Source organism: Malania oleifera, chromosome 12 (genome assembly GCF_029873635.1).
Source record: "Malania oleifera isolate guangnan ecotype guangnan chromosome 12, ASM2987363v1, whole genome shotgun sequence".
NCBI classification, from domain to species: Eukaryota; Viridiplantae; Streptophyta; class Magnoliopsida; order Santalales; family Ximeniaceae; genus Malania; species Malania oleifera.
In genome coordinates, this window is record NC_080428.1 from 68,642,141 (window position 1) to 68,669,068 (window position 26,928).

The 26,928-nt window shown below is 33.4% G+C and overlaps 1 protein-coding gene and 1 long non-coding RNA gene across 3 annotated transcripts; one reads left to right on the plus strand and one right to left on the minus strand.

Annotated features, from left to right (window-relative positions):
* Positions 1 to 940: 940 nt before the first annotated feature.
* LOC131144257 (microtubule-associated protein RP/EB family member 1B-like) lies at positions 941 to 15,072 on the minus strand. Of its 2 annotated transcripts, XM_058092791.1 has the most exons (8): positions 14,742 to 15,072; positions 13,940 to 14,008; positions 13,772 to 13,858; positions 12,308 to 12,414; positions 12,054 to 12,196; positions 11,877 to 11,953; positions 2,853 to 2,966; positions 941 to 2,024 (listed from the first exon to the last, which is right to left on the minus strand). In XM_058092791.1, exons 1-8 carry the CDS (start codon positions 14,847 to 14,849, stop codon positions 1,920 to 1,922), a joined length of 810 nt encoding a protein of 269 aa, XP_057948774.1. In that variant the 5' UTR covers positions 14,850 to 15,072; the 3' UTR covers positions 941 to 1,919. The 2 variants fall into 2 exon arrangements, with proteins under 2 accessions (XP_057948774.1, XP_057948773.1); XM_058092790.1 differs by having other exon boundaries at positions 941 to 2,966; positions 14,742 to 15,050.
* Positions 15,073 to 23,864: 8,792 nt separating this feature from the next.
* On the plus strand, positions 23,865 to 25,246 carry LOC131144430 (uncharacterized). The gene is made up of 2 exons (XR_009133817.1): positions 23,865 to 24,031; positions 24,673 to 25,246. It is a non-coding gene; the product is annotated as an uncharacterized LOC131144430 (long non-coding RNA).
* Positions 25,247 to 26,928: the final 1,682 nt, after the last annotated feature.

Here is a 26,928-nt window from a genome sequence, read left to right on the forward strand (position 1 = left end):
TACCTATTCCTTCAATTCTCAAAATTTAAACTACGCTTTTGTCTTATTCCAAGAAAAGTTATTCTGCCAAACCAAATAAGCCATAAAAGAATTTAGTGTTGAAAATAATATCTGAGTACCTACAGATAATTGCAAATTTCAACAATTTTTATGTTAATAAAATACATCAAAATAATATCAAAACCTTTTATATTCAAAATACAACCAAATAACACAAACTCTGATGGAAAATCTTTATATTCTATGAATGTGTATTCCTTAGGCATATAAGGGCAATTTTGTCCAGAGTCTTTAGAATAGTCGTAAAATTTCATTAACACAATCCACCCTCTTAGCAGCTATCAATCATGTGCACCCAATGAAGCCAAGAACTCAAACTCTCAATTGGTTTACTTTCCATAAACATCTTAACGAACGATCCATAGCCTCGATCATCTCCACAAAACAAAGTATAAATGTACTTATTTATTCATTGAAACACGTTAATTCATCTAGTTTTTAAATTCAAAATTGCTAACATTCAGACTTGATGTTCATAGATGATCATACCCATTCTTTGACACGCACACACGCTTCATGTCAACAAATTGCTACTGACTAGTTACATTCATGTAAAACTAAGGATTCTAAAGTTCTTCAACCTAATTGAAATCCCTCGAAATAAAACTCCTAGTGGATTAAAACGAAAAGAAGCAAAGAAAATGCATCGAGTGTATGGGAGTTCAAATTTCAACGCATTTTCTTTCAAATTTACACAATTTCAAACCCCCAAAACAGCAATCCTGGCCCCACCAAAACGTACAGATTTTACCTTACCTTTCCCTTTAAAATGAACAGGGATAGGTTTGAAAGAAAAGTGGGCAAAGGAACAACAGTGCGTGTTTCTGCAATCCTTTCCAAACCTGATAAAGGGGAAAATAAATTGACCCATGCTACACAATTTGAAGTTGTTTCAGCATATAATTAATAACTTACGAGAGGGCCAACTAGGCCAGAGTCCAAACACACCTCATTACAACATTCTAAACTAAATAAAAGACATCAAAAGAAAGTTCATAGCAACAATCACTGGCATTTCAATTTCCAATACTGAATAGCATCATTGTTCCACTGGTGCCTAACGCCACCGTGCCAAACCATCTGTGGAGAAAGGATCACAAGGAGAACAGCACCTGCCCATAGTTAGCCCAGACAGCACAAGGCAAGTGATATCTTGAAGAAGGTACTTGTTCCTATCACCAATTCATAGAGATGGCAGAAAATACAAAAGAAAGCTCGGTAATTAACTGACTATGCCACTAAAACAGAAAATTCTGTACCTCGGGGGCTGTTAAAAGGCATGGTTTTTTAAGGGAAAGATGACTTGGAGTTGTCGAGCATCCTCCTCAGGGCTAGTTCCATCAATTCCAAAGCACCCAAAGGCATAGTCATAAAAGTTTGCTTGTATAAGAAATGATAGATTCCACCTTAACTTCAACAAGAAACTAGTGATTATCATGAATTGGGGCCTCAAAAAATGGCATAGATATTGAAACATGCTTTATTTCCACGTCACCCAGGATCTGGAACAAGGGGTTCCCAGAGTCCAGAACCGGCAAAGCCAACTCAACAATGTCACCTCCTCGCCCCTATAGAGAGAGGGAGGAGGAGAAAGGGATCATAAACTTGTCATTCCGCAGCCACAAGTTAGTTATGACGAAGGGAAGAACAGAAACTAAATTTCAAAGAAAAGGCAAATCCTGGCAACTAATCGTTTTTGAAGAATGAATTTTATGACATTCTGTCACTGGCTCTAAATTCAAATGGCAAGTGCCCATCCTAGATAAAGAAGATATTTGAAGGAGCCAAGTTTGCAGTGTTAGTTAATGATGTCTCATTAAAGAGCCAGTGCTCTCAATTCATTCGACAGCAATGGACTTCTAATCTGCGGTTCTTATGGATTCACTTATAATTTCTTGAGCTTCTCCAAGAGCTGATACTTTCACATCCACAGCATATAATATTTTCTTCACTGCCGCAGCTAACTGCAAGGAAATAAGACAATAGAAATCATTTTTCAGTAATGTACAAGGCAACCATAACATACAGAAAATAGAAGGGCAAAGACACATACACCAAAAAAATAAAACTACAACTACAACTACACAATAAGACCCATGCTCTCTCCATTAAGTCACTACCAGAAACTGCATTCTACTTAAAAGACTTGAGAGGTATATTTTTGCACAATTATGAGAACCACCACCACCTCATTACTAGTATCACCTACCAACACCACACCATGGCCACTCTTGCTGTCATTGCCGTCACTGCAGGGACTCTGACCAATATCAACAATATTGGAAACACCAAACCCAACCCCACCCCCAAAAAAAAAAAAAAAATTATATGCAATTGAATTGGCTTTTTTAAATAAGTAAAATGCTTCCATGTTGTACCAAGAATATCCAAACACTCAAGCTTCTTAATTTTCTGTCTCCAAAATTCTGAAGTGTGTTTTCAGGTTCAAATCTTCATAAGTATCATAACAATGATAATATTAAACATCTTAACAAGAAGAAAGAAAGATCGAGATTATATACCAAATTGTATTCATCAATATGAAGACCTATTAATAGCTCCCTCCCTGCACCAAGACAAAATAACCTAACATGCAAACAAGATCTGCCACAATTCGCCAACTACTTTGGCACTTATTAGCACAGGTACAAACGATTCATATGTTTTAATGGGATGGACAAAAAATAATAATAATAATAATAATAATAATAATGGTATAAACTTGTTATATGAATTGATGGTAGAATTAGAGTCATTAGACACAATGAAATTTCCATAGCTGAGGTTCTTACAGGAAGAGTTTCCAACTCAGGTGTTTGACAAAGGATTTCAATATCACGTAATTTTGCGAAGTAGAAATCTCTCTCTTTCTCCAAATGGTCCACAGAAAGCTTGAGATCCATGATCTACAATACAAATGTTAAAAAAACATACTATGAATATTTTATTTTACAGTATGCACGGCATGAATGTAAGAGCAAGATCAAGCAGAATCAAACAACTTGACACTCAGAAAAAGAAATTTCATTTTTCTAGTCAATTAAAATGCCTACTTTTTTAGTTAGCTTCCCAACGAGTAAATTCTTCCAACTGGTAAAAAAGGGGGAAAACACCATAACAGGATCCAATTTATATCTTGATAAAAAATATATGCAAAAATATCCATAAGACACTGCATGAGGCAGCATTATAGGAAAAACCAGTTATGAGTACAAGCATCCTACTAGACATCCAAACATGAGATAGCAAAAGCTGCTGCAGTCCCTCTTCCTTATTTATTGATAAAAAGATGCTAGAAATGGGAGTGAATACAACATACTAGGTAACAGCTGTTCCAACAATTCATGATCTCCTCATCTCTGTACTCAGAGTCAATCACATGCATTACTAGTAAAGCTATTCCCCCACCGTAACACAACCTTACCCCAGCTGCATGGGATGAGTGAGACAGATCTTTCCATTCTGCTTATATTTAGGGTATCAGACCATCATACTCTTCCCCATGGGATTGACTTTTTTTTTCCCATCCTTTATCCTTTTAGGACCGTCAACTTGATGCCTTACAGTAGGATCAATGGGCACAATGCATCCAGATAATACAGCCTCACAAGGGCTAGTATACCAAAATTTTCATTCAGCTGTGCAATACGTTCATTATTAACCCATGGTCGCAGAATCCAGGAGAATTTGCCTGAACTGCAATTTCTTAGCAGATTGAATATAACTGACAAATATATGACAAAATGGCAGGAACATTTAATAAATGGCATGTTGCACCAAATGCCATTTTCATGCTAAATGCATCTTACAAACAATATTTATCCACTTAACTATAGTTTTTAGCTTTGTTCATAAAACAAAGTATTGCAAGTAAGGAGAAGAAAGAAAATAACACAACAATACAAGAAGAGCCTCATAAGAAATCCTCCTAATTACCAAAAGAAAAGGGAGACAAGAAAAACCTGCACAATAAATGATGCAGAAGAGCAGTAAGGGGCACTACCAAGAAAGATAATAGGGAGAGAGGTAGAGAGAAAAGCAAGGAAGAGAGGAGCACAAAGAAGATATGCCCTTTGTTTTTTTTGTGGTGGGGGGGGGGGGGGTGCGGCTATTAACTTCCAATTTCAAATTCTCAACAATACAACCTACTAATACATGCACATACACATATATAAATACAGAAACCAAAATATAAAAAACTACAAATAAACCCCACTAACTAAATAAAAAAAACCCCTAAGAGAAACCTCCACATAACCATTACCCTAAATAATTACTCTGGGCTCAGGACCCCAGTAATTCCTTAATCCAATTTTTCTGAATAAAATAAATCCCTTACTAATTAAATAAAGAACTCCTTAAGACAAACCCCACATAACCATAACCCTAATTAGTTACTCCTAAATCTGTTGTGCTTAGGATCCAGTAATTCCTTAAATCCAATTATACTGAATCGACATCCAACAAAGGTCCACCCATGGTCCAGTTTCTTATTCTGCATGAAAGCTTTCCAAATCTCACTGCATATCAAATAAGTACACTCCTTTAAAAGCATCAGAACAAAAGCCCATAGAGATACAAGCAAACCATCTTATCTCAAAGGAGGCACAAAAGGAAATGTTAATCCTTAAAAATCCAAAATTCTCTCCAACCAAACACACCAAATCGCAGCTAACACAGTACATCTCGACAAAACTTAGCCTTCTTATCCCTCTCAAAAACAGTAAAATAAGTAAGCAAAAAACCTTCCAACAATTCTGCGCAAAAATGCACTACTCTCTAGACAAATTCAAAAAGCTTACCCCACATACTCCAATCAGTAATGAAAAGATAATAATGAGATTCACCTCTACAGCAACACAACAAGCACATACCTAGAGATAATGCCTTATAAGGCCTTCTAACCCACAATAAACTGTTGGTGTTAGCTCAGTTAAGAATCACCAAACAAACAAAAACCCTCACCTTAGAAGGAACTTTGGCTTCCCAAATATAGTTTGCAAAAGAGGAAGGAGTCAGAATAAATCATGTAGAGAAAATATTTACTAGAATAGGTTCCAGAACTATCCTGAGTACACATCTCACCATCACCTCTAGAGGATGCAAAGTAATAAGAAGAAAAATGAGCCGACCCGCCTCTATATCATTATGGTCTCAAAAGAATCGAGGAAAAAAAGAAACCTACTCATGTGAGCATTTGGAAACTGGGAGAGAGGATAAAATGAGAGAAGGCTAAAGAAAAGGGAACATCTCGTCTCCAAAAAGGTCTTCCCAAGAACTCACACTTCCCACTATATTTGACCTACGGATAGAAATCTCGGGAATGAACTTTCTAAGGGCTTCCATAGGTAACATTGGAACCTAATATCAGTGGCAAACCACTTCAATCCAGTGGGGGCACTTGCCCTCCACTGGAATTTTAAGAAAAAATGTACTATACTAAATTATGAAATAATTCAAACAAAAATATGATTATGTCCCCACTAAAATTATAAAACAATAAGATTATACTAACAATATTAGCAAATTAAAAAATAATTTAAAATGTTTCTTAATGTTACGAATGGGAGCATGGAATTGGAACCTTAGATTTGGATTTGGAGAAAACATAATATAAAATTGTACCGAATTTCTTCCAAATTCACACTAATCTAAATCTAAGCCCTGGAATTTATGCTCCCAAGCACTAGCAAAGGGATACTTCAATGGTTTGACACATAAGGGGTTTTTACATTATGTACCAGAGGTCTCAAGTTCAAAATAAGAGAGCATAACAGATATAGGAGAACAGAGAATTAGAGAAGAACGGATGAAAAAGAAAGGAGGAAGAACTGGTTTTGAATCATTGTCTCATCGTTTCCAAAGGGTAATATGTGAGGTTCATCCAACCATTGGAAGGTTTGTTGAAACAGTTTTCCAGTACTTCTTGACTGGTCCTACAAGTGTCATCTTGGCACACCAAACTTTGTCCTCACCTTGTACACAGTACTGCTCAAAAGTAATCCTCCATTCCTCCACGCAATCTAAAAAGGAAATTGGATCTAATTTTCCATCATAGGCATGCACATCTACCTTGACCCGCTCTTAGAAAGATCTCCACATTCCTCCCAATCATGCCTAGGGGAATATGGAACATGCCTAGATACCCTACATTGTCAAGCTCATCAAAACTACACTCCTTAAGCCTAGAGTCTAGGTTAACTTGAGGGAGGGGCTAAACTGGTCTGCTAGTTTGTCATGGGGCCTAACTCATCTTGTTAGGTGCTATAGGAATTCCTAGAGTGGGAAGAATCGCCTAGGTTGACCCTGCTGAATATGGGGACTCATAAGTAGGGATGTGCAGATTTCTGTTTCCACTGAAAACCGATTGAACCAAACTAGTACGGCCCATTTGTTTCAGTTCTGAAGTTCAATTGGCTTGGTTCCAAAATTCAATCAATTCAGTTCAGCTTTAATTCTCTTGCCAAATAAAAATCGGTTCGGGTTTCAGTTAGTTAATTTTTCTTGTAACAGAACCGACCAAAGCTCTATATATACCACATTTAACGCTTGTGATTATGTGCTGCAATTCAAATTTTTGCTCTCCCCTTCATGCAACCTCTCCACTCCCTATCCTTCTTCCTCCTCTCTTTTCATTTCTTCTATCTTTGTTCTTCTATGTTTTGTAACTCTCTGCTGTCTTGCAACTTCCATTCATTTACTCTGCTTTGCAGCTCCTATTTCCCTCTGTAATTCTGCAGTTCTCCTTCCCTTCTTTCTATTTCTCAACTCCCAATTTCTCAAATCCTCAAAAAATAGCCTTTAAACAGTACCAAATAGGTGGCCTTTGAAATAATCCTCCAAAAATATGTATCATACACTAACACTTGAATTCCCTCAATTCACTTCAACATCTCAAGGGAAAAACCCAAGTTATCACAGATGGAAGCAATTTCTCACAAATCTGGAAAGTGCAGGAGAAATTCTGGCAGTTTTCTCATGCATGTTGCCCACGCATGGGGTGCATGCACTGACAGCAGGGCTCCTTCGGCAATGGTATTCTGACTTATATATTGAAGGCTGGCGAGTCCATTAGTGGTGCTGGTGTGTCAAGAAAACACTAGCAGGGGGAGTCATGTTGAAGGTTCTGTTACTGATGGTCAAGGAGATGTCAATATTCCCTCATTGTCATGTTATGTAGGACAATGTCAAGTCGTCAACACACGTGCCTTATGTTCAATAGCTGTGTGTGCACCCCGTAGTTCTTTTTTTTTGGATAATAAAAGAAGGCATATTCGATAGAGAAAGAGAAATTATGACAAAAATGGACAAGAAGTCCACCCCATAAAATTAAGAAGACATGAAAAAAAATAAAAAAAAATAAAATAATAGAAGTAAAAATTAATACATATCACTATATGCGTACACAGGGCTCCAAATGAATCAAGTTGTTTGTGAACTTGATGTCTCAGGTTAGTAAAAGTCAAAAGGCTCATTTGAGCTCATTCAAGTATATAAACAAGTGATTCCCAAACTTAATTTTGAATCCTAAAATCTTGAAAAAGGTTGCGCTCAACTCATTCATGCTCATGAACTACCTGTTTAGATGAGTTAATGGGATCATTAACAGCTCTTTAGAAATATTACAACTTATTAAGCATATCATTGTCAATGTTATCACTCACTCTCTCTCTCTCTTTGATAACAAAAGAAACTATATTACATAGGGAGAAAAGAAGATACAATGTGCAGAGGCAAGGTGTCCACCAAAAAAACAGAAAATAAAGAAAGGAAAAAACAAAAAATAACAAAAAAACCGAAGATCACACCATTGAACTAGATAAAATTAACCAAGAAAACCCCTTTTCAGACCTTTCCATCATAATGTACAGAGCTCTTCATATTTGTTAATTCTCTTTTACCCTTCAATTTACAAGATTTGCCACCATCCAAGCAAACCTCATTTCCTCCAATAACATTTTTAAATCCAACTTATCCAAAAGATTTTGAGCTTCTAAATCCTCCTTGGGAATTTCCTCCACTGGCATAGGCAATATCCCTACGCTGTAAATTGTTACCAAACCATCATTTTCAAAAGTAGACATTCCCTCCAGACCTTCCAACAGGGAAGGATGAACATAAGATAAATCCCCTACTTTGTCACAAGAATTAGAAACGTACCCATATTGTTTTCGAATCTTGTCCAACAACAACCCCCCACCACAATCAAATTCACTCAAATCACCACTTTCTGAATCCAAAAAATCCCCCATTTCTCAAACTCCTTTTCTTTCCTTTCCCTGTTGCTACACCCAACCTACTTCTTTGTGAGAGAGTCTTCCACTAGAGTCTCTCCTTAAAAGCTTTGTCCCTATCACACCAAAATTTTATCTCTTCTCATCAAACACATTCTCATTTCGGCACCTATACGAGCTACCTTCCGGCAAGCATACACCTTACTACCCTCAAATCTGTCAAAATTCAGGCACAAGATATCATCAATCTCCCCCATAATTGCTCCTGGATTTTCACATCTTATATCCCCATTTTTTCTCCTTTTAATCCTTTTGTTTTTTTCTTCTGAAATTTCTTAGAATTATAAATGATAAGTCATTTGTCACAAGCTCGGAGGCTCAGCTTCAAAATAGCTCATTTTGAGCTTGCTCATTACAGTAACAAGCAAATCCAAGCATAATTGTAAATCTCATTTAATATATATGAGCTAAGCTTAAACAATATTAGATTTGACTCATGTAGGCTTGTGTAATAAACAAAACGAGTTTTTATTTAGATTCCACGAAACCAAGCTCAAATTTGAAGATCATTTATTACTAATTATGAGAAGTAATAAGCCTAAACATGTTAAAGCTTGGATCAACTCTCCTCAATTGTAGCCATATGGTTTACTTTCAAATACAAAATACTTGGTTGCACAAAGCACAATTCATCCATATAGCCCCAATTCTATGGTCAACAAATTTTCAACTTCCCCATTGTAAGAATTTTCTTCAAAACCATATAGATGGATGCTTTTATTCATCTAAAGACGATCCATATCACATTCACTATTCCCCCATAATCACCCCTAGTTTTACACTAATTAGATTAGAAAAAAAGTTAAAAATTTTTTTTTCCAATTTTGAACCATCACCTCATATTTCTAACTTAAGTTTACAGCAAAGGAAACTTCATCAGCTAAAAATAAAGATCAACTATACCATTCACAAATAGCATATTTTCATGCAACACCTCTCATAAATATGCTTTCTCATAAAAACACTTTGCAAGTTCATCCATCAACAACACAAAGAGAAGCTCCAAAGCTACCACTTGATATAAGCTTGCTTGAAATTCAATTCAATTGGGTTCTCTACTATTCTTCTCATGCAAAATTCTGTCGTTAATCATTCATTCATTTTTAACACTTAAATATAAGCCTGCTTTGATTGAAATTCAATTGTCTCCCTCCCTAATCTTATGCAAGTTTCTGCCCTTGATCATATTTATTCATTTTTGTTCATGTCCTTCAACTCCTCAATATCTCTACTCAATTTTACTCTTCCCAAAAGACACCATATTGAATATATCTAAGTAACATATAGTACACGTAATTTGATCCAATAACATTTGAATGGAGATTTTTCTGCTTTATTTAAAGCTTTTCAATTAGTAACAAATCAAGAAGAGAGCTTTCACGGTCAATCTCCTTGTAAAAAAGCTAAAACAATTCTTTTGCTCCATTGTTTAATATCTCAGTAGTTGTTCATCAAGATCTCATAAAATTTTAGCACAGACTCGAAAAAAGTTTATGCTACAGCAATTAGTAGATTATTATAGGGAAGTGTTTGCATTTTTCTCAATATGGATACTCTATTTTTTTTTGGATATAGACGTTCAAGGAGGGTTTGGACAGAGTCATCCCTCCCTTGGCCTCATATCTAGATTCTTAATATCATCCATGGGAAATTTTTCTTTAGAAATACCTTAAAACTTATTTATATCAGCCTGAAATGCTGTTAATCAATGACAGATCCTGCTTTTTCTTTTTGTTTTTTTGGGGGAGGGGGGGGGGGGGGGGGGTGGGCTGCAATTTTTTTTATATAAGAAAATTTCATTCATTAGAAAAGAAACAAAAGATACAAGCTTCGGGGGACAAACATCCTCCAGCAATCAGTCAAAACTAACCTAAAAAAAATTTAATATCATTTTCATGCTTTTCTATTAATAGCATATTATTACTCTTTTTTTTTGGATTTAGATGCTTATTGAGATTAGGCAGCACAATCGGAGAAGTGTGTCATCCTTCCACAATCCCTCCATATCCTATTCTAAATTTTGAATTTAAAGCTTCTCATGAGCAATTTGTGGTGTCCCTCTAGACTCTAGGAGACAAATTATCTTCTACAAATTATTCCGTAAGAACATTTAAAATTCTCTTCGGTTTCTTTTATGTTAAATGCTAAAACCCAAATCCTTCTCCAAACTTCAAAAGTTCAATTTGTTTTAACTTTTCCTTTGCCAAATCACTATTCATCAATACTTAATTCTTCTAATCTAAGATGGGCTATAATAACATTGTGATTAATTACAACAGGGCAGACGAAAAATCAACATTTAATAAAAATAATATTTAATAAAAATATTTATCTTTCTTTTTTTTTTTCTCCTCAGTGATTGGGTTTTAAAAACTATAGCTCTAACACTGATAAAGCTACATTTTGATGATATGTTAGTTCAATATTTTTTATATAATTTCTCATTTAATGATTATTTTATTTTATTTATATTTGTATATATGTATAGTTATGTGTATATAGTACATGCATTTGTTTCTTTTTTGAACAACAACTTTTGCCATCTGTTTGAATTTTAAGCTTTTAATCAAAAAATTCACAAGGACACATTGTCCCTAAATAATTAAAAATAAAATTTAATTCACATAAGAATAAAAATTACTTTTATAGATATACTTGAGAATATTTAGTATCTATAATCATATCTATATTTTTAATAAATAAATTCACAACTTTGATTTTTAATACAAAAATTTTATGCCTTAGCACAAAATAATAAGTTAATTAACTCATCAAATTGCAATTAAAATATCAAAAAAAAAAACATTGAATGATATAAATATAACCGTCTCCTGATCCCCCCCCCCCCCCAAAAAACAAGGGGGAAGAAAAACAGAATCATGGATATGCAACTGCTGCTAGTGAGTTACCCAACCCTACTTCCGTACTTCAGTTTCCAATGCACCTAGGGTGCATTTGTTTCACGAACTAAGAGTGGCTAAGCCGTTCTAGCTCATAGTTACTCAACAGAAGTAAGGAATAGTGCAAGCTAAGGGGAGCCTAGTCAATCTAGTGCAATGCTATTTCAGTCCAATCCTATCTGATACAATCCTGCAGAACCTCCGCATAAGAAACAAACACACCTTTACAATCTCAACTTATGGGTTGCCTCTTCTAATAAGGAACTTGCTTCTCCTTCCCTCAGACCTCTATCATCACTTCTAGGCAAGTCTAATCATTCCAATTTCTGATAAACTCTACTACCTGTCATATGCACTGCTAACCCCCAAAACCTGCCCCAAAAAAGGTGCAGATGTGAGGTATTCTGTCTCACAAAACCACAGTTCCTCAATACTGAGAATCAACCATAAGGCATTTACGGAACCATTAGCCTTCTAGCTCATCATACAAAAAGATGATAGTATAAGAATAGAGACTTTTCTTTTCATTCAGCTATATATATATTATATCCATCATGCGCGTCATCATTTCAAATTTTTTTTTTTTTTTTTTAAGTGTGAGGAAGCTCCCAAAAAACAATACCTCCTTGGACAATGCTTGAATTTCCCCAGAAGAATCAGTGCCACTCAAGAAGTCATATTTTTGTCCTTGTTTAATTCCTGTGTGAATACCGATCAATGAAAGAACAATTAAAAAAAGGGAAGGGAATACATGCATAAAGAATAAAAGATTATTTGATAGTCCAGGGTTCATGCTAACCAGTAATTTTATTAATGCCTGTCCCATAGCCAGAAACAGAATGAGACAAGCTGTTAGCTTGCAAGGATTTTGAAGACCTAAGAGCACCCTTTGGATTCTTTTCTTTTCCACCTTTACATCTTCGCTCCAGTGGATCATAATTCCTAGAGAAAGAAAGAAACAGGTATGAAATATAAGCCTTATAAGCCTCTAATATAGATAAGATAATCTTCTAAATTAATTCAGAAAACCAGAACCAGGAGAAAATTACATACTCATTCATAATGCCACCATTTATAGAATCACAATAACGTTTGAGCCATTGTAAAAACTCCAAATTGTCCAAAGGTCGCCCTTTAACAAGTTTGTTGACTTCAATATGCTGTCATGCCACATACAATGAGAGAAGACATCCAGATCAAGAAACAAAAATGCATACATTAGATCTTGCCAGCAAATGCAATATCTCCCAACTGAGAACATAAGATGACGCACTTAGGCTCATCCCACCCAGCATTTGAGTGGGATTCAAACCTCACCATCCCCATCCCTACTTACCCAGAAAAAAAAAAAAATGCAAATACCTCCCAGCTAGTGTTTTCAAAATCATTCCATTGTCATACAAAAGGTATCAAAAAGAAAAGCCAAGCAAAAAACCTGCCTGCCAGTTGGGGAAAATGGAAGAGGGGATCAAACAAACAAACAGCTTAACAGTTCATCCTGAAGTAACCATCTTTACTTGTATCACACCATCACTTTTTAAAAAGCATGATAACAATGGAAGACCTAAATCTGTACCATACAGTGTAACATCCAGAAAGCAACTACCAGTATTAAGAATTTAAGACAGTGGTCCCTTGGCGAATGAGGGAGACTGGAACCACTGAAATGAAAGAAGTTGAGTTCAAAAACACCTCATTCGTGTATTTGAATGATATTGCAATTGCAACAGGTAACCATCAAAGGGGTGTGTGCTTAAAACTGCAGGATGCGCCTGCATACTGCACAGTCAATCCACAAATGAATTCTTACACTAAGAAGAAACATGTAAAATCCTGCTAGTTTGGGGTGAAAGTGGTATATGAAATGAGAATATAGGATGACTTCATCACGACCAATTGAGATATATAGACCAGTGACATTAATGAAATCATTGTAATCTATGCATCTTTAATAAAGATTAAATACCAACCAACATAAAGCACAAGTCTTCATTTATTTAAACCTTACATATATGAAAATAAATAACAACTAGAATGTATAGGAGGGCCTAATCTGCAAAGATTAAATGTTTATGCACTGGTTTGGTCACGAAAGTCAGGGGAAATAATTAAACTATTCAAAAAATTTCAAACAAAATATAGCAACAATCATTGAGGCTTCCACAAGAAGCCGATGAAGCAACAATATTCAATTTGTTTAAATTAATGCAAAATAGAAATAGTGAAATGAACAGCTATTATTAGCAAATAACAGATGATGTTTTTTGAGGATTGGATACAGAACTAGAGAGGGGTAGAGAGAACACTTTAACAATTTTCAAACAAAATATAGAAACAAGAATTGAAGCTTCCACAAGAAGCTGGTGAACCAACAATATTCAAATTGTTTGATCAATGCAGCAAAAATATTCAAATTGTTCAATCCATGCAAAATATAAATTGTGAAGCGAACAGCTATTATTTGCAAAAGAACAGATGATATTTTTTAGGATTAGAGAGAGAGAGAGAGAGAGCAACCTTATCAATCTTCAACTTATTAAACACGTCCTGCAGAATTTTGTAATTTTGTATCATGTCATATTCTGATTTTGCGTCAAAATTCACCTGCATACAGCCAAACCTCAGAGAACATTAGTTTCAACGTGCATTTGAATGGAAAATGGTAATAGATGAGCATGTTTTTACCTTGTGCATTGGAACCACTCCTGGATGGGTCACATCCATCATCTGACACTGAACAGCACCAGATGCAGCCTAGCAACGATGGCTTTAAAAAAATTACTAAAATAAAATTAACCGAGTTCAAGCTTCAAACTAGAATTGAATGCAACTACTTGCATACCTACCCTGGTTTGCATGAATTTTTAAGCATAAACGACTTATAAAGGCATAAACCCAAATCAATACGCAACTATATCACTTCAAAATAGATTTCGAGAACCATCACTATAGAGAAATTTAAAAATAACTGTAACTTTAAAGGCGACGAATGTTGACGGAGCAAGTGATATTTTACAACAAGAAAACCCAGCCTAGTTTCAAAACGTTTCGTAATACAATTTCTCATTTCCATCGTTGAATGCATTCAAATTAAGCATCCAATTTTCGCACAATCGCACATGAGAAAAAAGTCCATTTCCAAAGATCCAGTAATAGAAGATAATGGTTCTTGATAGAGTTGAATGATGATGAAAAGGGGAAACATAGCCGACCCCGAAAGTTGAAAAATGAGGTTTACCTAGTTGAATACAAATGTTCAGAGAATGGTGCGTGCTTGTTAATTAAAAATGGTTTACACAAACATCAAGAACCCTAAAATACGTCATTTTTTCCTTTTTTTTTTTTGGCTTTCGCATTGAAAATCTATCTACACAAACATCGAGAGCCCTAAAATACGTTCCTTTCTCCTTTTTTTTCGCTTTTCGCATTGAATTCTAACACTAGAACCTTGTGTTTGCGACTTTAAACAACTAAATTGTACGTGTACCTCCTCGATTTTGGAGAGATTGAGCTGAAGGGTGGAGTTAACCCAAGCCAAAATCTCACTCCTCCCCACGAAGTACGCCGCGTCCATCATCCCGATGCTGGCCGCCATTTCTTCTTGCCCAAGGATCGCTTCGATTGCGGGGATCCCGAATCGATTTGGGGGAAGCCCGGAAGGGAAAAAGGAAGAAGACGAAAAGGGTACAGCCCGCCCGTCCTTAACAAGCTCGATCTCGAAAGAGAAACCGAAAGCTTAAAAGGTGTGGCTGTGCTATAAAGAGCGGTTAGCGCAGAGACAAAGAGAGAGCGAGAGAGAGAGAGAACGCCCGGGAGATGAATGTCCTTTGAATTTCTCTATGTTTTTGGAATGTTGCGGGGTGGGCGGGGCCACACGCACGTGCGAGGAAATGAAAACGTCAAATGCCCAATTTGCCCCTCTAGGCATATGAGAATTAGGGATAGGGTTGATCTGTTCACACATGTGCTCTCAAAGGAGAAAGCTGAACCGCAATTAAACCTCTCAATCTAGATTTGAATCCCCACCTCTCACACATGGACAACGTGATGTGATCACTAGCCAATAAAATTATTTTTTTCCCTAACATAAGAAATTCGAGATAGTATTTTTTTTTTTTTAATTACATGTGAACTTCAGCCACCAACAAGCCCTTCGAACTTCCTGGTGCAACACCAAATCTATGGATCAACGTCCTCCCCTAGGTCTCACTGATCAGGTAAAGTCTGGAATAAGAACACGGTTTTCGTGCATCAGTTGAACGTTCGACCAACCCAACTTCCACGACACATCTCCATTACCATTCATGGTCCCCGCTGGCTCACAGAAAACTCTCACCATTCACGGTACCCGCTGGCTATTCGAGATAGTATTTGATGTATAGGTTGTGGGACTTTAATTTAAATTTCTGTAAATTCTTTAATCAAATTTTAATACAATTTTTCATATTTAAGTGTTTTAAGTTGGAAAAATGAATGGGATACTTTAATAAAATCATAACATTCAATGTGATTGCGGCATTAAATATTGAATGCCACCGTTTTACATTTTAAATGTATTATTTAAATTTTCAGTTTCATGGTATTTATTGAAAATACATTAATTTTATTCTTTGAATTTCTAAATTCATTAGGGCAAAAAGTTACTTGTATGGCTACCTATAAAAGGGGCGTTGCAGCCTATTTCAAAAAAATAATTTCAACGTAAACCTTGCTCCTCTCTGACAATAGTTTTTTATTTATTATTTGTCTACAAATGTATTAATTAATCTTTTCACCCGTATGTATTGCCCATTTCTATAATTTTTGTGTTTGTAAGTGCACACAAAATCAATCTCGTCATGTCATCTTAGCGGTGGTACATGTAATGACTTCTACACTACTTTCCATAGACGGAAAGTTTATTTTAATAATAGTGATCCTCTTATGCGTACATATATTTTGTATAAAATTATTATAATTTTTTCTATTAATATCTAACGAGATTTATTTAAACCCATGTAAAATGCATAGTGATTTTTTAAAAACCAAATTGGGTGTTCGAGAACTTGGTTAGGATCCAGATTTGGAAGTATATGGACTCAAACAATGCAAAGTTACATGGCATTGTGTTCCGTTTAAGTCCATGCAAATCTAAATCCGTGGCTCGGCATCTTACTTTCAAACACATTCTTAAAATAATTGTATTTAAAAAATAAAATGCAAAACAACTCAATTTATAATTTCAAAGTGCAAATAGGAATAGAGTGCATGCATGCAACTTGGCAGTGTGGAACAAGTGAGAGGAGACGTTTACGACTACTCAAGAGATTTCATTGATTAAACACAAACAAATTTCCATTATAACACCATAATCTTATGTCATTACCATGCATCATTCCTTTCCTATAATTAGGGTTAGACTAGAAGCTCGTGGATTTAGCGATCTTAGGACTTATTGTGTTACTTTTAAATTGTCATTTACTTGAAATTTGTTGAAAATGGATGGGTTTCGGAGCTCACATAGTATTGTACTTGTGTTATTAAATGAATGTATTTTGGGGTTTTTATGAGTTATGTATACAAATTATAGTCAATGATTGAAATCATAAGACAATTTTCGTTTGATGATAATGAAAATTGTATAGAGACTCTGTGAACGTTAGTACATTATCAAATCACATAAATTTGTATTCTTCTCTATGTTAATTTTTATTATTTTTCATATTTGTTGTGCATGTGCGCAGGTATAACCTTGAGATGTGATTTTATAGCCAGATAGCTATAACAAATCAAAACTACGCACATGATGTTTATTATAAGGCATGTTTATTTTAGTTTTTTTTTTGTATAAAAAAATGCGTTGCTTGCATAGAGCTACTAGGCTAGAGATGGCTAGATATATAAGTTGGTTCGGTCGGAATAAAATCTCAAGTATTTGCCATATGTGCAATTTTGTTGGTGTATCACCTATCAATGTTAAAATTTGCAACATGATAAAATAAATAAACGAGAAATATGAATAACTATTTTCAATTGACTTGATGAAAATGGTATAATATTTACTCTCAGTTTCATGATATAATAATAACAAGAAGAAGAAGAAGAATAATAATAATAGTAATAATAATAATATGTAGATATATTAAGAGTTTTATTTTTTATTTTAATAATGACTTTTACGGTCTTGAGTTGTCAAAGTCGTGATCTAGCCAAATGCATGTTGGTGAGGATATATTTAATGACATTACTTGTATCGGTAAAAAGTACGCACGGTATTTTGAAAGCCTAAATAATTACAATCATGCCATATATACTTGTCAAACGAACTAATAATGAATAAATTAACTAATCACTCAACCAATCAATTTTCAAAGTGAAATTGACTTTAACTTGTCCAATCTCTTTAATTAATCTAATTGATATTTATAAGGCAATAATTACATGAGTTGTCAAAAAAGTGACACTTTACTAGCTTAACTAGAGTTAATTTCCTATAATAATAATAATATATATTTTTTTTTTAAGTAATAATAATGTCATACTTCATGACTTTGGATTCTCGCATCACATACCATAATCAAGACAATATGGTTCAAGACAATATGGTGCAGGGAGCACATATTCCATGCCCTAGCTTAAAAGTGTTAGATAATATATATTTTAATTTTAGACACTCTAATCTTTGTATCATTATTAGGGTTAGGTTTAATAATTGGGTCTAATTGTATTAAATGATGTAATTTTAACCTTTTGTGTTGTAATTGTCTCTCTTTGTATTGGATATTGATTGTTAACATAGTATCAGAGTCTTTGTTCAACATTCTCCCTAATAGTTGCCTTGTCAGGAGAGATCCTGATGTGTGAGGGGGAGATTGTTTGATTATCCCACATCCGTTGTAGAAAGGGTCAGTGGTCAGTTATTAAGTGTGAGGAAAAGTCTCACCTCATGAGCTAACTTTTTGAGTTGAGAAGGCCTTAGACCACCTAACTTATTCGCACTCTATTTGATTCCAACTTACACCCGTTTAACTATACATTAGTGGTTGACCAATGTCAACTAAGTTTTTGAAAATAACTTGTCATAGTTGATGGTTTACCTACAAGTTACATGGTATATGCTACAACCTGCAAATAAAATACATAATCATTTAATTGTTAGAATTGATTATCCAACAAAATAAAGTTCCATTAGAAAGTCATAAAGAGCAACATCGCATGGTTAATCTACTATTAAAAGGCTAAATTTTGTTCAAACTAATGATTTGACTAATTAAGTAATAAATTTTATATTTTGTTTTTTAACTCTCTCTGAATACTCTCTAATTATAACTTTGGACTATTTGCTACTTCCCACCGGTATTTTAAATAATCCCCCATTGCGAATTCAGTTGCACATTATTTTATTTTCATTTTAAATCCTTCATCACATTGTTTATCGATTTAAAAAGTTTAGCCTGTTCATCAATAAAATATATTTAAATTTGAATTTAATTAAAATGATATTTTTGGGATGTTCTCGCTACAAATCCAAACTCTATTAAATTTTTTTTTTCCATTTAAAGGTTGTAACCAAATCTTAAATTTGTTTTCTTAAACCCATTTTTTTGCATTTAAATGCTTCTAATTGATCGATTTCCAAAATATTTCCTTATTAAAAAAAGCTTCAAAATACCCCATTTGACTTCATTTCATTTAATCATTACAAAAAAAAAAAGTTCAAATTTGTTAATTTTTTCTTGATGTAGCCAAAAATATTCAAAAGTGTTTTTTTTTTTTTCCCACAAATGTCTTTTTCTACATGGAAAATTTCTTTAAAATTTTCCAAAATTACCCAAATGCCACTTTGTTTCCATTTAATTTAAAACGATTAGATAAATTTATTTTAAGTTCCAACTTTGGTCTAAAATGTTGAGAGTTCTTTAAATTTTAGGCTTGCCTTCTTGCTTTATTTATTATTTTTCTTTAATTTTTGTCTGTTTGTTGCGGTTTTTCCTTTGATACTCGAATTTGTGGAATGTTTATTTTTCAATAATAGATTAGTTTCAATAGGTTAGTTACGATTGGTTATACAAAAAATTATGTTATTATTAAAAATTAAATAACAATGTAAAACATTTTATGAGTTCATAATAAGGAATAATTATTCCCATATTTCATATTAGGATGTCTATTCATTTCTGATTACATGTTCAACTAATTAATTTAAATATGTATAAACCATAACTATTTTCTTCATTCCCAAAATTTAAACTATATTTCATGTGATTCTTAGGAGTAGCTATTGACTTTATAGGTCACACTCGGTTTTAATAATGACAAATACTTAGGTATTTGATGGTTTTCAAATGTTCGTGCAGACTTAAATGAGCATCTCAAAAAATGATACTTAAAACAACATGAAGACCCTGATGACTTTAATTTGTATTTCCAATTCAATTTATATAATATGAGTCTATAATAGTAACTTAAGATAAGGTCTGTATTACTTACCTGCATATCAAATATACGGTAAGCTCAGTAAGACCATAGTATGAATATAGGTCCTAACACTCACACACATATCATACAAAATATAGGTGTGTTAAAATGCACTAAATTGAAAATTTATAGGGAATCTGAGAGAGTTCGGGCCACCAAACCCAGGAGTTCAAAACTCCTCGGGTACCCGAACTGTTGAGAAGTCAACAGTTGACTTAGGCTCTCGGCCAATCAAACCATTTTGTGCATACTGTCCACGGGCGCCCGAACCACCTAAAAGGGACATTCCACCAACTTAGGCTACCGAGCTATTTAGTTCAAACTGAGCCCCAAACACACGAGTTTAGGATACCGAACATATGACCGGGCACCCGAAGTTACAAAACAATATTTCTAACTTTGATTCGGGCCACTGAACTCAAACTCAGGCTGCCCAACTAAATTTAAAGACTTTTATTATTGTGTCTATTTGGGCGACTAAACCATGGTTCAACCACCTGAACCTCGTCGGGGTTAAATTATTTTAACTGCAGTAAAATCGGGTTAAGTTGGGTTAATGGTGTTTAAACATTTTGAATTTTTTTTATAATTTCCAACAAGTCCCAAACGGTTATAATTTTACCATTGCATATAAACATAGACTCATTTGCAAAGATTAGTAATTAATTAGCAATTTTCATTAATCAAAATTTTCTCTTTTGAAAACACTCTCTTTGTCCAAATACTCTAAAATCTTCACTTCCTTTATACATTCTGAGATTATGAGAACATATTTAGAGTGTTTGTGATTGTTAGACTTACTAGAAACTTCCATTTGTGTGATTGATTATGATATTATTTTTGGGGAGTTTAGCTTAAGTTTATCCCACATATTTTGATATTATAAATCTTGTGCTGGGATAAACTAAGTGAGTTTAGGATATTTGCATTGTTATTGCAAGTGTCCAATAACTTTGATTTTTGTTGTGCAAAAATTTTTTTAACAAGCAAAATATTTTCAAACTAGTAATGTGCTTATTTCATTGAAAAGAATCTTCTTAAACTAGTTTGAATATCTGTTTGATATCTTTGAAATATTAATTTGCTATTGAACTGTGCTTTACTTAAATTTCAAGATATTACTTGTATTGAACACTCTTGAGCATTTCACTGATTATACCATATTGAGCGTTGATAGCACAACTATTTGTATCCCTGAGCTTACACTATATCCATATCTTTGATGTGTATGTGACTGTGCGTATTAGGTATATATCTATTTTATATGAAAGCATAATCACTGTACCATTTGATTGAAAAAATTGCTGTTGTATTTTCAAGTGTGATTTGAGGGGGCGGTAATCCAGCCCGGTAAAGATTGTGCATAAAGGTTGAGGTCAACCCTATACTAATTGACCTGATTGTTTAGGTGCCGATCCACCCCTTTAAGTGAGCATTATAGTGGTAATCCTTATGTTTGTTAGCCAAGGCGGGGACGTAGGCAATTTGCCGAATCTCGACAACACTTCTGCGTGTCACTTCTCTTTACTGCTTTCTGATGTATGCTTGGTTGATTAAATTGCGTTATTTAATTTCTGCTACATATTACAATTGATTTATTTTACTTGCACTATATTGACCTTAGGGTTGTGAATATATATACTGCTGTTAGGATACTGACCTATGACATTAATTTAAAAAAAACCAATTCACCCACCCTTTTGGGATCACGGTAAAGCTAACACAGTAGCTACTCCACCGAACCAGACGAGTCGTTCACCATGATGGTAACTTTAGCTCCATCAAGATCAAGGCTTTTATTTGAAAAATAAAAAAGAAAAAAAAAGAACAAAGTATATTTTTATTATAATTTCTCTCACATCAAATAGTATTAAAAATAAAATTTTGTTATTGTATGATTAAAAATTTTAAAATTAACATATTTAAAATGAAACTTTTATTCATTAATATGCTACATATTTTATTTTTATTTTTATTTTTTCAATAATCAAATACGAACAAATATATTAACATATTTAACATATTTAAAAATTTTAAAATTAACATATTTAAAATGAAACTTTTATTCATTAATATGCTACATATTTTATTTTTATTTTTATTTTTTCAATAATCAAATACGAACAAATATATTATTTTAATTTTTTTTAAACTTTACCTTATATTTTTCAAATTCCAAACTGGACCATAGGAAAATGAGTATTTTTTATTTTTTATTTTTTATCTTTAAAGAGTTATATTACTTTATTATGCGAGATAATTGCTATGCTTTGTAATTTTTATATTTTAGCATAACTTTGAGGCTTTTGTTATTTTCAATTTTAAAAGGGCACAAGTCGTCTCAATTTGGTGCCACCTTGCTTTTCATTTATTTATTTTTAAAAAAAGAAGAAGATAGTACCGTACACCTTTAGCAAGAACAATATATCCTATTATTATTCTCTTTATTTCTTTGCAATTTTCTCTTAATTTACCGAGTCCCTAATTTATATTCACATTTTCCCCTTGTTTGATTTTATTTTGAGATATTTTCATAGAAACATCACAAGACATAGCTAAGATTGGACTTGCATAGTCTGTTTTAAGACGTACTTAAGATTAAATAAGATTCAATTTACCTTAACAAAACAAAATCGAACTGCTTTAAAAAGACTAATTGAGGTGTGGGTAACTAGTTTTTGTGCCTCTATCCACCAATTAATTGAATCTCACCAATTAACATAAAAAATTATATGTTTCATGCCAAAATATATCAATATATAAATTATATTTTATCAATATTGAATAAGGATAAATTATATCGTGTATGAATGACTAATAAAAAAGAAAAAAAACCTAAAAATAAAGCAATTCTCAATTTATGTGTCTTTATATTTATATTTTTTAATATACCAATTTAGTTTAATAATCTGTCACAATTGAATGCGATCAATTGAAATTGAAAAACTTAGGGTCTATTTAGTTATAGAAAATATTTTAAATTTTTTAGTTTTATAAATAACTAGAAAAATGTTAACTTATTTTTTTTTAGTTATTCATGAGTTGTGTTATGAAGGTAGAAAATAAAGAGTAATTTTTTTATTTTTATTTTTATTTTTATGTTTTAAAATAATTACAAAAAAAATTTATTTTTCAATTTCTCAAAAATCATATAAGATAATAATTAGGATCATGAATTTTTGAGTTTGAATTTAGATTTATATGGATTCGAAAAAAAAAAAAAACTTTATGTATTATCCATACAAACTAAAGTTCAATATTCGAATTCCATGTTCCCAAATACAAAATAAGAGTTAGAAATTTAGAAAATAAAAAATATTTTTAAAATTTTTTGTATAAATTTAGAAAATTTTTTTAAAAAAATGTAGCAATTTTGTATTATTTGAAAAAATAGAAATGAAAAATGAAACTATTTTCACAAAAAAAAAATAAAAATTATGTGGATTTGAAAGAAACTCAATACAATTTTATATTATATTTTTTTTATCTAAATCCACACAAATATAAACACACGATTTGAGTTTCATATTCTCAAATGTAGGGTTATTATTGTTTATTTATTCCATACAAATTTTGTAAAAATAAATTTTTATTTATTTTTATAAAAATTTCTCCATAATTAAAAGAGTCTTAAAATTTTCAAACTATGTATCTCACTTAACTCATCTCATTTGTTTGATTTGAATAACCTTTAAATGGAAATTATTTTGAACTAATTTACTAAAAAAATAAACCGACCTTACATGAAATGTTTGATGGTAACTTTGAATTTTATTAAAATTGATGAAATTTATTTTATAATAATGGGTTTAATTAGAGATGAAACAAATTTTATTTTAACTTTTTTATTCTCAAAACAATACAAAAACAATATCTCATTTTTTAATTTCCATCATTTTATAAAGATCTTGAAAAATAATAAAGAATATTTTATGTTTTAATAAAAAATTAAAAAATTAAAAAAAATGATATTTAATGATTATTTAAAAACCAATTCCTTTTTCACAACAAGATTATTATTATTTTTTTTCAGACCAAAACATTTTCGAACTCATGCTGCATGCATGATCCATGGCATCATTGGGCTGACTTGGACCCTGGCCCAAACAGAGTCCAGGCCCCTAATGGCATTTCGTCGTCAGCCCAACTAGCCACATAGCAGTAGGTTTTACGGCTAGAATTCTATGACGCCATTGAAGGAGTCTCTCTCCCATTTTGTCTTCTTCATTTCGATCCTTTGCGCCGAAATTCAAATTCTGCGGACCGCAGCACCTGTAAGGCTGTAACATAGCATGGCGTACGTCTCCTTTTACCGAAACTGTAAGTCTTCTATTTCATATCAGATAAAGAATGCTGCTGCTGCTGTTTGGTTTTGATTTTGTCTGTGTTTTTGTTTTCGTTTTTTAAACTTCTGAAAGCATGCTTTCATTACTTCTTCGTATCATTGCATGCGGTCTGACCTGCCTTGCTCATTTCCGGTGTGTTGTCCGTTCGGTTCACTTTAATTTTGTTAAAAACTCATTCATCAGAGTTGCGATTTCTTTTTCTATTTTCCCTTTTATCAAATTGATTTTACTTTGATTGGTTTGTTGATCAAATATGAAAACAAGATCGAATTAAATCCCCACTCTCGTCTTACGTATAATTAAAAAAAATGCATGTCTTGTGCTGGTTTGGTAACTAAAGAAAAAGGGAAAAGCGGAAATTGACTTAACGGCAAATGGTCACATTAGCTCAGTCAGGGGAGGCTTTTATATTTTGAGGTCACAAATTGTGGACAATACGGGGTTCAAAGTTGAAGCTGTTAGTTTTCCTACTATTGCGGTTATTTCACACTGATCCATTGGCGGGTTTTGTTTTTTTTTGTTTTTTGTCTTTTTTTAAATTTATTTATTCCAATTTGAGTAAAAGGCTTGCTCTGAGTGAAAACCTGGTATTTTGAACATGTTTATGCTTCACAGATGGGATAAAATTTCAAGAAGCCTTACGAGAAGGAGCTTTTTGATGCTGAGCTAAGGCTTGTGGGAGAGTATGACTCTAGTTTAAGAGGTTGTTGTGGAGGGCTCATAGGCCCTTAGCCATATCCACAATGCAGCAAGAATGCTTCTTACCCTTGATGAGAAGAACCCACGGATATTTTTTAATGAGAAGCACTTTTTAGGAGGATTAACAGGTATAATAGTCTCTTTGTATGAGAGCTAGAAGAATCTCGATTACATGCTGGTGCTTACTTTGTAGAACCTGCTTGAGCGCTCTCTTCAAACTCTCATGTTCAAATCTGGTGTGGCCAAGTCAACTCACAATGCTAGAGCGCTCATCGGGCAAAGACTTATTAGGTATTAATAATGAGTTATCCTTCCTATGAAAGAAGTTACTCTCTGTTTTACTTCTATATTCTTATCATGTTTTTTTCTTTTTGTACATTGTTTATTTATTTTTATGCATAGGTATAGTTACTATTTAGTCCTCATTGACAGGTTATTAATTCTTGAGTTCTTGGATTTTCACTTTCTTAATTAATTTTCTCTTGAGTTATATTTGGCTTTTGAAATTTCTAGTACCGAAGCAGATGTCAAGGGAAAAATTGGAAGATATTGGAAGTCTCTAATCATTATACTTGTTAATCATCTCTATTTTTTTAGTTATTGATCCTTATCATATTTTGCTGACATAAATAAACAAGCAAGCAAAGTTCTTGGCCATGTAGTGATGATGCCTTGTAACTTCTAGTGATTTGTTAAATTAGTGTTGGACTCTGAAGATTTTGTTTTATTGTTCTTTTAAAAAAAATAAAAAAATAAATTGGACATTTCGTTGCATATGTTTTTTGTTGTTATCAATAGATGGAGAAAGAGAGAAAATGTAGATGGCAAGTATATGGTTCAAGGTTATGATGGGGGTTAGAACCAAGAAGGCTGAGCGCTTTGTAATTTATTGAAAGTAGAGGAATATGAGTTGTTCTTCCAGAAAAGGGTCTGGATTTGATGTTATTCTATAAGAAATGGAATTTTTACAAGTTTGCAAGTAAGAAGCATGGGATTGTGAGAGGGACATCCGAGACCCACAAGACCTTTTAGATAGACTGGGGTGCTCTGTAAATTTGTATCCTTTAGGCCAGGTTGCCATGGTTGTTTCCCCTACAACTTATGAAATATCAAAAAAAAAAAAGTGTGGAAAAAGAATTGCAAAAATTGGCTTCTCATTTTGTTTAGCTGCATTTCATGGTCCATGCTTCCTTGGTTGGTGTTTAGGGGGGGGGGGGGGGGTGGATTTTGATGTCATTATATTCACTAGTGAGGCTTCAGAATTATCTCTAAGTGTGAGGGGTTTCAATTTGTTTATTAAGGATTGTAATTTGAGGGATATTCATCTTTCAAATGCTCAGTTTACTTGGTTCAAAGATGGCATTAGAACAACGACTTCTAGGATTGATAGATTCCTGTTTACCACTAAATGGGACGTTGCTTTTCCTAGCCTTACTCAAGAAGTACTTCCTAGAATTGTTTTTGATCATTGTCCTTTGATTCTTGAATCTAATCCTATTAAATGGCCCCCCTATTCATTTAGATTTGAAAATACGTGGCTTTTTTATCCTAATTTTCAGAGTTTGATTGGGAATTGGCGGGGGACTATAGAAGGGTGGGAAGATTTTTGCTTTATGAAAAAATTGAAGTACGTGAAAGAAAAACTAATACTGAGACCTTTGGTGATGTTAGATCCAGAAAAAAAAGTATTCTTGAGGAATTGAGGCAATTGATAGATTGGCTAGGGAGGGACCCATTTATGATGATATTGCTGGAAGATGTATCTAGTTGTCTAATGAGTTTAAACAAGTTGTTTAAAGTGAAGAGATGAGCTGGAGGCAGAAATCTAGGATGAATTGGGTTAGGAGTGGGTTTTGTAACTCTTGACTCTTCCATAGGGCGGTGAATGGTAGGAGAAGAAAGAATTTTTTTAAAGAGTTTGAGGACAATAGAGGAGTGGCTATTATAAATCCTCACTGTATTGCAGGTTTGGTTACTGATTTTTATTGGAATCTATTTGTAGAGGAGGATAAGGGGAGAGTGATGGTTGAGGGGCTGGATTGGTGTCCTATATCAGTTGATAAAGTAACTTGGTTAGAGAGACCGTTTGAGGAAGAGGAGATTAAAAGCTTGGTTTTGAGAAGGATAGAGAGAAGGCCCTTGGGCTGGATGGCTTTACTATGGCTTTCTTTT